At 38.6% G+C, this 14,743-nt stretch overlaps 1 protein-coding gene across 1 annotated transcript; it reads left to right on the forward strand.

Annotated features, from left to right (window-relative positions):
- The first annotated feature begins 307 nt into the window (after nucleotides 1-307).
- Nucleotides 308-14,210, forward strand: LOC108040513. The gene is made up of 9 exons (XM_017118012.2): nucleotides 308-969; nucleotides 6,997-7,143; nucleotides 9,160-9,419; nucleotides 10,852-11,140; nucleotides 11,689-12,034; nucleotides 12,090-12,452; nucleotides 12,926-13,242; nucleotides 13,315-13,463; nucleotides 13,540-14,210. The coding sequence occupies exons 1-9, from the start codon at nucleotides 597-599 to the stop codon at nucleotides 13,762-13,764; spliced, it is 2,469 nt and encodes an 822-aa protein (XP_016973501.1). The 5' UTR covers nucleotides 308-596; the 3' UTR covers nucleotides 13,765-14,210.
- The last annotated feature ends 533 nt before the right edge of the window (nucleotides 14,211-14,743 follow it).

Below are 14,743 nucleotides of genomic sequence, written 5' to 3' on the forward strand. Positions count from 1 at the left end.
TCCAAATCCGAATCGGAATCGGAATCACTAAAGCCGCAGTCTCAACGGCATTCGTTCAAAATTAGGCTTGCATTTGGTTTTGAAATTCGGTCTGTGGCTAAAGCACAGATATACGAGCAGCGGCACACAGATACTGACTGATACATAGAGCCCCCGGCTTAGGCCCCCGAACCGCCAGCCCGCTGAGCCGTCGAACCACCCAACCACCGAACCACCGATACACCGATCCACCGAACCACCCAACAACCCAACCACCGAACCACCGAACCGCCGAACCTGAGCGGTCTTCGTATGCTCGGCGGCATTTGGACAATCAGTTGACGTTGAATGTTTCGTCTTGGCGGTCGCTTAATTTAATTCGCTGACGAACGATCCGAGCAATCATCGATCGCCGGAGTTACATCTTTTTGATATATTCGATTTGAATATTTTTTAAATAAATATATTGCATAGAGATATATTCATTTTTTTCTGGTGTTCTTGAGTTTGCATCCTTTGTTCATTGTTCAGTGTGTGTGTGTGTGATTATGTGCCAGAGAACTGCTGGAAATTAGTAGTCATTTATACGTGAGGCAATCAAGGATCCTGGCTCAAGGATGTCGCTGGCCATTTGGACCCTGATCTTGGCTGGCATTGTGGCCTGCAATGGGGTGGTGCAGCCCACCTGCAATCTGAAGGACAACTGCAATTTGGGCGACAACCTGCTGGGCGGAGCAAGTGCCGCCACCGAATCCGGCGATGTAACCGCCGATAAATTGGAGAGCAAAATAGCCTCGATCTTCGAGGATAAGGTTAACTATAGTCTCAAGCTGTTCGCCGATGATGCGACCACCACGATCCTGGAATACCAGACGGCCAATCTCAGTCAACTGCATGCCACACCGCCTGGTAACTACACGCTCCATCAAATGGAACACCAAATGGCCACAGATGATGAGGATCAGGAGGAGGTGGAGGAGGATGAACGGGGTAAGTCAAGTGGCCGATCCATTACCGATCGAACATACACTTTCTCACGCCGCCCACGTCGAGGCCTTGGGCCATGACAACTCTCGACAAGCGATTTCTGCAATTGTAATGCCGTTTTCGATTGACCCACAGCCAGTGGTTCGACGATTGCATAAGAGGCGCGTGCGTCAAATAAAATCAATTGTATGGCGATCGTTGATAAGTTTAGGTAAGATCGTAAGTTTGAGTACCCACGATGACGCACCTTTTGGCCACTTCCGGCTGTAGAGACTCTCCTCACAGCCCATCCCGAAAATCACATTGAAAATCTGCGCTTATCTAATCGACATATCGCCTTTTGTTAACCACTTATTCTTGTTAAAAGTTTTGGCCTTGACTGGCTCTTTATTTTCTTATCCGGTGCAAATATTTGCACTAAAAGTTAGGACCTTTTGGATGATTATTTGGGGATTACCATTCCCACTCCGATATTCGATGGTTCCTTGGAGCGTCTGGCCAAGGCAATGTGCGAAGTCTCACGTAAACGAAACAATTTTATTTTTTTGTATTTAATTGCATTTTGCTCTGCATAATGTGATAAGGTCGAGTCTCACGTAAGCGAACACACAAATTTGGAGGTTTTACCCATATAATTGTTTCAACTGTTATCGCCTTAAATTACAGATGTAATTATTTTAATTGCTAAGCAGCATCTTATTATATTTCAGTGGCTAAGAAGGATTTTTATGTCAAGTGTATATTTGCAACGATGTTTGTATTTTGGCAAAGTTTGTTGTCGTGAAACGCATTTACTTTAAATAATTAATAATAATTGAATAATTATTTTTGGTTTCTTCTTACTATTTGACGAAATATTGTAAATAAATCATACTACTTTATTCGTTTTAATTAATTGTCTTAAATTTAATCAGATTTGTTTTTCCAACTTTTTGTGTTGAATGTCGTATATGTCGATATGCACGTAATACAATCATAATCCTTTTATCGTTTCAATGAAATTGAATTGGCCTGTATTAAAAAATACTTTTTCCAACCTGTTTGTCGAATATCGTAAATAAATTTTAATAGTCAATAAAAGTCATGTATCTAAGTGAATTGAGTGTTGTAATTAGAAGTTATATCCAATATCGTAACGAATATCGTAACGAATATCGTAACCTTAGATTTTCTCACTTTTTCATTGATTACCACCACGATTTCCCAACTTTATCCCAACACACTTCCGCAAGAGCTCTCCACACCCGTTAGTGCGAAACGAATATCGTTTAGAAGCGCCAATTCTGAGTGTTATTGTCCAATGAAGATGTTTTCCTCCCATTCGCGTCGCAGTCGCATAAAAATAAATCCAAGTGGCCCAGCCCAGTCGCTAAACCCAGCTTAAGTGGTTTTTGGTTTCGGTTTTAGGTTTTTTACCCACTTTGTGGCTCGTTTGTTTGTAATTGATCTTCGCCGAGTGCTTGTCGCCGATTTGTTGCTGTTGTGTTTTGTCGCGCCTGCGATGAGTATACCATATGAATATCTCCAACCCATCATCATCATCAGCTATCCATAAGTACGCGACCACTTGACCAGGCCCCAAGTACCGTTAAAGGCTGTCATAAAACGCAAAGCATGTTTCACACTATCCGCCAAAAAAAAAAAAAAAAAAAAATCGCAACAAATTTACCTAATAGTTATGGTGATGGAAATGACAGTGACGATGAGTCGACCGAAAGGTTAAGATATATATTACCCGTTGAGATAACAAGAACTTCGAAACGGTGGCAAATTGGCCAGCTCAACAAGCTGTTTTTCACGGGGCTACGATCGCTCGGTGGCAACCCAATGTTAAACTGCCAATTGACTTGGTAAATATTGACTTTAAAGCCCAGTTAAGCTGAGTTGCGGTGCACCGAACAAAAAGTGTGAGATCAAGTTAGTTACGGTAAATTATTTATCGATCTAACGTTGGGTTTTATGTTTATATGTTTATATGTTGGGGGTCAAAAATGGTTTCTTGTTAGAAATGTTTATATTTAATATAGATTACATGCCTATGGATATTACATTTTTAAAGTTCTATCTAAACTTTTAAATTTAATACGGGATAAATATAAAAATATTATTAATTTCGATGTTGATGTACAATATTTGATATTTCAATTTAATTTAATAAAACTGGATAGTGTAACAAAACATATATTTATATTTTTAATTGCATAAAATATGAAATATTTAATAAACCTTACTTAATGAGTGTTGATCCCGAAATATAATTTTGTTATAAAGTTTTTTTTTTTAAGTATCAATACCACATTTATTTAAAATTGTTTTAAAATTTAATAGTTTATTTAGTACTAATTTTTGTATATAAATATTTAATGCTGTTTCAGGCCGTTTTTCTCTGTGTAAGCTGGGCTAACCGAACTCCTGGGTCGAAGTCGATCGTGAATTCGTTGCAGTAGCCGGCGAAATGTTAACGAGAACAAAGTGACAAGTGCTGATCGATTTGTTTCGATTGTTTCCAGCCAAGGTGCAAATAAATAGATGGATTTTGCGAGATGGGCCGCTGCTAATTGGCAACATGAAATCATGTTGGCAAACAAGCCCGGCCCATTTTGCACTATCAACGCGATCGATGATCGTAAACAAACACGTATTGGTGTATAACTCTAAGCTAAGCAGCCCAGACATTAATGGCCCATTCACCGCCACAGTTGGCCATTACAATCGCTGCGATTCTGGCTGGCCGAAAGAAAAAACCAGATCCGGCAACTAGAATGCAGCGCCAAGGATTGCGTTGGCCAGGAATTGGCCAATATTTTTGCGAGAGTCCAGCTGGCAGTTAGTTGGCTCTGAGCTCAGTTGTTTCAGTTTTGTTCAGTTTTAAGTTAGCAGCACGGCCAAGTGGGTCAGAGACGAATACGAAACGCACACTCAGCCGAGATAGACGGTTAATTAAGCCGCCAACTGGCAGTCAGTTGCCACTTGTGTTGACTTTGCGGTCCAAAGTGCGATTCTTGTTTAACATGGCACTAGCACCACATTCTCTGGCGGCCATTTAGCATATGTCTGAGCCACAATTTCGGCGTTTAGTTGGCATTTTCACTTTTCAACTGCCGTCGAATACTTTTCATTTCATTGTGGCAACAGGAAATTGTCTTGGGTTTTATGGTTCAGTATTTACGATTACACTGGAGTTTTGGAGGTTCATAAACGATTGCAATGCTTAAATGTTCCATTCCCCAAATTTTATTGGTCATAGTTAAGCTTTTTACAAATTCCCAAAATGTATTGCATAATAATTCGTTGGTTGTAACATTTGGCACTATTGGTTTCTTGCAGTTTTTACGATCTTGTTAAATTTGTCTATTTGGTATCTCTTGTAGTTTTTTACGATGTTTTTAAACATGTGCCTCAAAAACAAGAATTAATCATGGATTATATTATGAATCAAATAAAAGGGTCGATAAACAATTATTTTTTATAGTCAAATATTTTTATTTTATATTATTTTATTTTTTTATTTGATCTAATATTATTTTTGAAAATTTTCTCATTTGTTTTATTTTTGGTTAAATAACTTACTTGGCATTTCTGATGTAGTTAAATTATGTAGTTGGTGTAATTGAATAAATTGTTTCCTAGAACATTGGAATTCCGCTCAAGGGAGCTCACCGGCTCACGACATTTACAAACTATCCTAAAGATCTGTTTTGTCATATCAATGTCTCAGAATCTTCATAATTTGCGATGCTAATGAGCGAAGGGAACCGAGTCGGTTGTAAATGTTTCGCACGGCTGCCATTGTTGGTTGGCACATCTTCATGCCGGGACTAACAATTGATCGGAGAGCGGGCGTTGAATTCTCCATTCTTTCCAGCCGGCCAGTTTTTCCAAATTTAGTTTAGACCGTATATATAGAATATGACGACAGGTGGTGGCATTTGGCATTCGGCAGTCAGATCTCGTCGCACTCTGACGCATTTTAGCACTTTGGGGACTGCCCAGTATGCCGACTTCTCCTTTTTGAATCCCCTTTTTGAAGCCCCTTTTTGAAGCCCTCTTAAAGCCCCCTTTAAGCCCCCTTTTCCAGCCCCTTTAAAACCCCCTTTTCTAGTCCCCTTAAACCCCCTTTTCCAGTCCCTTTAAAACCCCCTTTTCTAGTCCCCTTAAACCCCCTTTTCCAGCCCCTTTAAAACCCCTTTCCTACCCCCTTTAAACCCCCTTTTCTACCCCTTTTCTAGCCCCTTTTCTACCCCCTTTAAACCCCCCTTCTACGCCCCAAAAAGACGGATGCAGGCGGCGACTGATGGATCGATGTTCAATGGCTGGAGCCACGCGATCCGCATTCCAAATGAGATCTGCCTAGCATAAAAAGTGGCCAGTTCGGCGACAGTTCCACCATGATAATGAAAATGTTAATCGGTTTGGGGCACAGCTTTGGCATTCTAATTGATGCCGCTTTGGCGACACTCCAAGATCCAGTGGGATGTTCCATTCAATCCATCTACTAGGCAATATTTTTGGCCAGATGGCGGCGCCTCATTGTCCATCTGAGATCTGAATGGATGGCCCGAAAACCCGACTTCCTGTTCTCCACTGCCACGTGCCCAGGAGCCTGACCTTGTCCAATTTGGTGGCCACATGTGCATGTGGACTGCCTTAAAAGGCGTGAATAGCCTGCAGCCGATAAAGGGAACATGATTACCGACCAGTTGTATTTTTAATACTCAACGAATGCCATTTCAAATATATGTATGCAAATTTATAAAATTCCGGTTGAATACACTCGAAAAGTGCACGAAAAACATGCATAAAATAATCGATTTTCAATTATATTTCCAAAATATGAAGTTTTTGATTTGACGAATTAGTTCAATATTATGAACTATAATAATTTTGAAATTAACAAACATTTATTTAATGGTTAATAATTGCCAGTTATGGCTTATGCCAAATTTATTGTAACCCAAATTTTTTAAATGGCTTATGCAAAAAATATTTACATATCGAAAAACTATGCAAAATGGCTTTAAATCATGCATATTCTTTCGTAAGACTCAACAAAAATTACTTTCAATGCTGTTTTTTTGAGATTACGTAAGATAGTTTTATAATAATACAAAATTAATAAACATTAGCGTTGTGATTGCGTTTTCAAAGTAAATTACAAATATCCTTTACTCATTTTGATATACAATTATTTTTTTAAAGCGCATATCAAAAATTGGCATATGTCGAAAAAATAGCACATTCAAAAACGATGATTACGAATACCAATCACTTTTATATGGAGCAATTTTCCGTTTCCGATACATTGTAATTTTGGTTATGATGATTGTTTAAATTATAGCACAAAAGTAACCACTTGGACCCGAGTGCTTTTTCGAGCCGTTAGAAAAGTATTAATATTTGATGATCACGGGTTAGAGTTTGCTTGTAAATATGAATAATAATTTTATGGCTTGTCTGACTTGCAACAACGTTCGCTTATATGGGTTACAGTGAATCACAGGTTGGTTAAACAACAAGTGTTTTTCATTTTAGTATTTATGTGAAATCCAACTTCCTTTCTTTAAGTTTGCCCAATAAATTCCATAACAGAACAACAACATAAATTAGAGCTCCAGTGGTGATTTTGTATATATTTCAATGCAATATTTATAACACACAAATATGGCATCCAAGTGGGCAGCATTGTGCTGAATGAGTGGGCAGAAAAGTTGCAATTCTAGTAGTTTACTTAACTGCCCACTTTAAATAATATCGGAAAATTCAGTAACTGAAGTTTTTTTAATGAATTGTTTTGTACACAAACTAGTTTCTACAATTTAAAATTTAAGAATAGCGTTCTGTTATTTCCTAATTATTTTTGATACATTTTGTATTCGAAGTGTATTTAAAAAATATATATCTTTATAATAAACAATCAAGAGAAAGCTTTAGGCTTTTTTAATTTTAATGCCTGTTTATCTTGGAAAAAATTGAATTCGCTACAATGTAAACACTTAAAATATTAAATTAATGAAATATCTTGCATTTCAGTTTATTTATACAACATTGGCAGGCGTTTTCTGGCGATTACGCAACCATTCGATTCCGCCAGAAATCCGGATGCCTCGTCGCTATGTCGTCGCCAGATGCATCAGTTTCTGAACGCCTTGGACAACTTCGATCTGTGGGCACTGAAGAGTGAGTATACAAAATCTGACTAAAAACAAACTTGAATTGAGAGGTGGTGGGGGCAACTGGCTGGCAAGGCCGCCCCACGACAGCAAACAAATTAGCCAGATCCAGCAGAAGTCCGCTGGGGTTCTAGTTCTGCAAGTGGATAGATGGTTAGACGGTTAGATGGATAGTTGGATTGGTGGAGAGGTGTTTGCCTGATGCTGGACCCATAGAACCATAGAACCGTAGAACCGTATAACCAGTCGGGGGACGTTCGGCTCGAATTCGAGTCATTGCCAACTGGCAACTTGGATGTGACCGCCAGACGAGTCGACATGAATCGAAAGACCCCAAAGTCAAATGCATCAAATGATACAGTTATGGGCAAGAGAATAGTAGTGTAGGAATACAATAACATTGAATGGAATATACCAATTAAAATTAAAAGGTGGATATTTAATGTAATTAAAAATTATATACATTTTGTGGAAATGAACTTATAACTTGTATTGGCTAGCAACCATTAATCCTCTAGTTTCCAAATAAGATGCATACAAAATAAAATTCTTGTAATTTTAAAGAATGCCTAGATTCTTAAAAATATAGTTAAATAAAATAAAATTAAGTATATACGTTTTGGAAATAGTGGTATTATGTGTATAAGCATTATTAAAAAAATGTAACAATAAATTGTAAATCAGTTTAAAGGAATGATAATATTTTTAAAGCACACTGGAACTGTTTTCAACCCATGAAAATTATTTATAGTTACATGAGTTACTGTAGTAAAAAATATTTAAAATAAATTTAGAATTATCTAGGAAATATTTGACTTATATTTTTGACCCGCACTGTGACTGCAGCTGTGTGTGATCTAAAGTGAAGGCCAACCGTCGAACTTTACCCACATTCGCACTCACACTCGCACAACCGAGCATGTGGCAAAGCCAGTTGCATCTAGCGAATTTCCAGCCAAGAGCAGCAAAATTGCAAGCATCAGCGAAAATAGCGATTGCAATTGCAACAGCGAACGCGAACTTGACACAAAAGACCGCAACGTCGACGTCGACTGAGGCTTAGAATCGGAACGAAAAACACTACGAGTTGCGATCACAGTCAAGGTCACCGCCGCCCACCCCCCACCGCCCACCGTCCCACACCCCAACCACCTCCAAATGGAGACCCGAAAGCGAAACGTGAATGGATCACATTTTCAGCTATTCGAGGAATCTCCAATGGAATGAATAAGAAGAATTCTCTAAGGCTAAGATCAAAACATGAATACAGAACTTGACATTTAGAAATTATAATAGGTCTCTTATTTTGAAGATCATATTTGAAGTGATTTTATATGATATGATTATCACGATTAATGTTGAAAATATTTCTTTTATCTTACTTTAAGGCCGGGGAGATTCAATTAATATAAACTGAATAGTTATTAAAACTGTCTGTAGGCTTTAAGACTGATACATAAGAAGTACCAATTTATTTGGATCAAACTACATACTAAATAGTTTAAGTCCTATAGCCACGTACTTAATTAAACAATCAATATTCATGTATTCATAAGATATGTCATCTTTGTTGGGAATTTCTTTTACCTAAGAAATCAATCAACGTTTTCAAGAAAGTCATATAAAAATGCAAATTTCTTCTAAAGTTTATTGACATTAGTTTAATGCTTTTCATCAACAAGATTTTTTCTTTATTTAGTATTAAAACTTAACAACGAATGAGGTGTGGTTAATTTTAAGCGAAATAAAATTGAACTACATTGAAGAAGGGAGAAATTTAATTTGCATTTATAGCAAAGTTTATGGCTGTTTTTAGAAACAAAATAGGAACAATTAAATACAAAGGCGATAGGATACATAAAAGTGGAATACTCCTTTTGTTTAATGATTTTAAAGAAGAAACTTTCGGAGAAATTTAGTATTTTAGGGTCAGTAGATAAAATCTTAAAGTATCAGCATTAAATTATAAATTTACAACATAGGAATTGAATTAAAATTTTTTTTTTTAATCTTTTTAAAATAGTGCATGATGCCAGTGGGAAATTGAACTCCGGAATCTTGAATGGCAATATCAATCAACCCGGCGATTTCGATCAGTGCCTGGGCATTCAGCAGCGGATGAAGGATCAGGATTTGGAGCAGGATCGGGATGAGGACTCCATTATCCGTGGCCAGTATTGCTTGGCCTACGCCCAACCAGTTCTGCCCCACAACTCGAAGCGATTGCAGAGCTTCTTCAAGCTGATTCAATCCCACGGGCCTTTCAAAAGCGAGTTCAATGACGTGAGTATCCAGAGTATCCAGATTTTCAGTTCCTCCAGATCGAGGTTCCTTTAATGGAGCACGTGCCTGAGATGGCAGATCAAGGGAGTAAGCTGAATCACTGGGTCTCATCGAATTTGGTTTACCTGAAAAACAACAGTATTGAGGGAATAAGTAATGGGCAATTTTTTGATTTTTAAAAATTACTTTAGCCTTAGTTTTTTTTATTTGTAAAAGATTTGTTTCCCGTCTTAGTTTAAATCAATGTTTTTGTTTGTGTAAGTGCAAGTTATAATATGGCCAATTAGATTGATTAGCATTGGGCCGCTAAAACGTTCGACTTCGACATTGAACTTGACCAAAGACGAAAAATGCCAAAGCAAAGCAAAATAATCAAAGGCGATAGATGGCCGTAAAATGCAAATCACAAATCACAGCGCAGAAATCGAATCGAAGCTCTCTAAGCGAAGCTCGGCCAGTGAACCCTGAAATCGGATATACAGGGAGAAAAAAAAACCATTTTAATATGAATTGTTTGCTGTGATTTATTCACTTATGTCACCAATAATGTGAATTATGTGTATGTATTTTTGTGATCTGAAATCATTTAGGCAACAATTCGGTCCTGTTCTTGACGTATCGCTTTTATGTCAGTTTAATGTTTTCAATAAAGTGGTGATATATTTTAAAATACTCTTTTTTGATCGTTAAAAAAATGGTATGGAACTTGTACTTTTGTTTTATTTTCTTTAAAGTAATTACAAAATAAATACATTTTTAAAAATAAAGTGTCATATACCAGAAAAAAGCGTACAGGATACACTCAAAAAAAATAACCCATATATTAATTTTAATGGGCGTTATTTTAAAATAATTTGCAGGCAATATTATGGTTTATGTATTAATTAATAATAATATAAAGACTATATTTGGTAGTTTATCTTTTGAGCAGATTATAAATGTTCCGTTTTGTGTTATATTTTTATATCGAAAGATTTTTTTTGATATTTTAAAAATTAATAGTTAATACGTATTCAATATCAATGGTTATGAATTCATTAGTTTCATGCCATTTTTTCGGTGTACATATTTATATACATTATTTTCCTAAACGTTATTTTGTAATGATAAATAATGATTATTCTTAATCCTTTTAATTAATGGAAATAATTAAACTAAAGGAATGAAAATTGTAATATGAATGAATGAAATATGTAATTTACGGTTAAAAAAGTTAATTTTAATTGTAAAAATGCCAGCAAAGTGAATAACCGGATCAAACGCGACCTGGCTTAATTGAATTGCCTTAAGTCTCGCTCAACTAGTCATTGTTTATTGTTTAGCTGTGCTGATTCAGCACTCCATTAACCTGGAGGATGGGACAGCCCGCCTGCGTCATCGACCGATAGCTTATCGCTAACCGAACAATCCGTTCTGATTTGATTTATTCCAGCCCGGTCACCGAGTGCCCCGGTACTCACTGATCAACTGGGGTCTCTGCGTGCCCTCCGGCTGCTCGGCCCGCGATGTGGAGTTCAGTGTGGCGGAGTTCCTGGCCAACCAGACCGCCGCCACGGGCATCACCTTCAATGTCCGCGTGGAGCCGCAGATGTGCCAGGTGCGCGACCAGCGACCCTGGGACCGGAACACCACCTGGGCGGTCCGCTTCTTCGTCCTCGTGCTCTCAGTGGCGATCCTGTCCACCATCTACGATCGATCCACCAAGTCGCAGGCCAAGCAGAGTGAGTTTCTTAATGTTACCGATAGAGTATATCACCTAAATACTAAAGCATTATTTAAATTATTTAATTATACATAAATCAGATAAATAGCTTCATATAAATGTGATATTATCAGTAAAACAATATGTACATTAAAGCGTTTTAAGTTTAAAAAATTATCACTCATACGTAAAGTTGCCTTTGATCAACGGATCGTATAAGTAATTTTTACGAAAACTTTGAGCCTCAAACTTTTAATAATTTTGCTTAAAATATATTCATCGAACACCAAAATCTTCCATATTAAGGTTTTTTACCGCACATGATTAATATTTTCTTTTCTTAATAATATTTCGAACGGTTCCCGCGAAAATTGTCTGAAAAATCCTTTAAGATTAAGATTGGAATCTCTAAAGATTTTTGGTTATGCCTGTTTACAAATTATTTTTAAATCTTATGAAATCACGCGATGTTTCATCCTTAATTTGCTATGAACTTCAATCAAAGCTGTTGATATTTAAACAGAATTTTATAATATGAAATGTGAAAAATGTCAATTCCATTTTCAGACGCCTGGCTCACGGCATTTTCGCTGGACAAGAACCTGCGCTGGCTGTTCAGCACGAGCAGTGCTCCGGGGGACATTGAGGCGGTCCATGGCATTCGGTTTCTGAACGCCATCATGCTGATCTTCTCGCACAAGTCGATGGCCATGTTCTTCAATCCGTACAACAACCGCACGGCCATGTCGGAGAGTCTGGGCCAGCCGTGGACGGTGATTGGACGGGCTGCCTCCCTGTACACGGATCCCTTCCTGCTCTTCAGCGGAATGCTCACTGCCTACTCCCTGTTCGGTCGCCTCATGAAGCAGCAGCCCATTAGGCTCAAGAACGAGTACATCAGTCGGCTGATGAGGTAGGAAAACCATAATTAGTATCAGTTATTTAGTGACTAACATACCCATTTGCAGGATTGTTCCGCCCCTGGCCGCCTTGATCCTGTTCTGCACATATGTGCTGCCCCTGTGGGGCAGTGGACCACAGTGGAACCTCGTGGTGGGCCACCATGCGGACATCTGCAAGAAGAACTGGTGGCGCAACCTGCTCTTTATCCACAACTACTTCGGCTTTAGCGAGATGTGCTTGACGCACACGCACCATCTGGGCATCGACACGGAGCTCTTCGCAGTGGCTCCGCTCCTCATCCTGGGACTCTGGCGGTGGCCACGACGGGGTCTCTTCACCCTGCTGCTCCTCTGCACCGTGGGAACGGCGGCTCGGTACTACACAACGATTGTCAACCAGCTGTCCAACTACATTTATTTTGGCACCAAGTAAGTTGGCAGATAAGAATGGAATTGATTAACCAGTAAGATAGTGTTTTCAAAAGCGAATTATTTAGCACAGTTTGGTTTAAATTGGTTATCTCTTGAAATTGTACATATGTTACCGTAAATTCTTTAGGATAATTATATGAAACTATTTCCGAGTGTGATAAATTTATTTTTACATATATAAATCAGTGTTATAGAACGCAAATTCTTAAGACCAGCTTTGCTTGTGGTTATTTCTTGTTCCTGTTCATATTACAATAAGTAAATTCTTAAGGTAGAAGAGGAAACTAGGAACTAGGTTGAAGCTAGATACATTAAATTGTAATGGTGTATATACATGGTGAAATATCCATTTTGATTGATGATTCATTTAAAATTTTTGATCGAAGGTGATAATAACGTCTTCAAATACACAAATTCATATAGCACCGACTAGACTAGTCTAATCCGCTATTATTTTGTGATATCCGCAGTATCCAACGCCTGTTCCGCACCGCCGACTACATGTACTCGTTCCCGCCCCACCGCTCCACGGTGTACATCATGGGCATCCTGTTGGGCTATGTGCTGCGCAAGTACCAGAACGCCAAGCTGAGCAGCCTGCAGCTGCGACTCGGATGGCTGGTGGCCACCGCCTGTGTCCTGGCCTCGCTCCTGGGACCCGCACCCATGGGGGACATCAACTACGTGTACAACTCCACGCATGCGGCCATATATGCCGCCTTTGCGCCGATCGCCTGGTGCCTGTTCTTCTCCTGGATCGTCTTCGTCTCCCACAATGGATACACAAGTGGGTGTTCGACTGGGTGATCTCTTTGTTCTGCTTCTGCATTACTAATTTTTTGATTTCCTCCGGGAGTAGATAAACTGACGAAGCTGTTCGCCTGGCGCGGTTTCCAGGTGTCCACGAAGCTATCGTACGCCATTTACCTGACGCAGTTCCCCGTGTTCTTCTTTAATGTCGGCCGAAGGCGTCACATTCACCATTACTACAACTTTGTTTCGATTATTGTGAGTATTTATTACAATGGAGGTGGAACTCCTTTTTAGAATTCATCTATTAATGATACTGTTTTACTTACCCCAGCTCGACACCAACGAATTCATATCGATCTTCCTGGCCTCCGTGGCCCTGACAGTGCTCTTCGATGCGCCCTTCCAGAATCTGAAGAAGCTGCTGATCAAGCGACCCTCTGCGAAGGTGGCGAAAAAAGATGATGTTGCAGATTCGAGAACGGAGTCCCAGGATGCGACGACACTAGCCTCAGAGCCCAGCAGCACTGCCCTTAAGCCGCATCCACACTCCGATTAGTCTGCACACAACACAGTCTTTCTTAGCTATAACTTGTAAATGTCTTAGCATTTAGTGGCAATATGTTTAGTAACCCCAGCGATATTCCCAAATCCCGAATCCCAATTCCGTCCATCCAACTCCTCCCCAAAAACGCCCTTAGTTTAAGTGGAACGCTTTATACATTGTAAATTGTACTGTTAGTCAAATCGAGCGACAAATGAGAACCGATTCGTAGTCATAAACCAATCAATCACTGCTTGTTGTACGATATTATCTTGCTTGCTAAACCGGGCTTCGAGAGGCAGTCACTGCTGACCCCAATAAAAATCAACTATATTGGGGTCCCAGCTGAGACTCTCGGAACCCATGTTTCTTAGAATACGTTACCTTAAGCGAGGTCGAATGTCAGTTTTTTTTAATGGTAATTTAAAAAATAAATAACAAATAAATGTTTAAAAACCTTAGTTTTTTTCCTGAATTGATTCCTGAAAGTATGCAATATTCAAATTCAGAACATACAGTCAAGAACCTTTAAAAGCTGTGTACAAAATCCGCTACAGTTTGAGAAGCTTCATTTGGGGATACCTAAAGTTAAGAAAGGTTTAGAGGCACTGAAAGAATATCTCTAAAACTGTGATACCAAAAACTCCACATGTGGCTTAGTTTTCATTCATTGTATTGTTGCCCAAATTCTTTTGTTATTAATACTCCTAACCTTCTTAATGAAAGTACACAACTCTTTTAAGCTAGAGTATCTAATAAAAATGATTATATGGAATAGTTTCTATCAAATCAAAGCAAACAAAATACCTTGTGTACCATAAACCTAATTTGTATTTTGGTAAATATAGTTGTTTTTTGTGAAGGTAATCAATACTAGTTTAGATGTCTGCTAAGATTTCTCAAAGTTAAGGTATTTCTGTTGAAAATGCAAGGAAGTTACAAATCTAAATGGTTTCTATGCTACTTAATCTCTCACATATTGTTTGAAGTTGGT

This window comes from Drosophila rhopaloa, unplaced genomic scaffold (assembly GCF_018152115.1).
Source record: "Drosophila rhopaloa isolate 14029-0021.01 unplaced genomic scaffold, ASM1815211v1 contig_3, whole genome shotgun sequence".
Taxonomy (NCBI): domain Eukaryota; kingdom Metazoa; phylum Arthropoda; class Insecta; order Diptera; family Drosophilidae; genus Drosophila; species Drosophila rhopaloa.

Excerpts from the sequence above, each read along its gene's own strand:
- LOC108040513 (XM_017118012.2), top strand. The coding sequence starts at position 597 with ATGTCGCTGGCCATTTGGACCCTGATCTTGGCTGGCATTGTGGCCTGC. Across the intron at positions 7,144-9,159 it reads CGATCTGTGGGCACTGAAGA|TGCATGATGCCAGTGGGAAA; the intron begins GTGAGTATACAA and ends TTTTTAAAATAG. Across the intron at positions 12,035-12,089 it reads TACATCAGTCGGCTGATGAG|GATTGTTCCGCCCCTGGCCG; the intron begins GTAGGAAAACCA and ends ACCCATTTGCAG.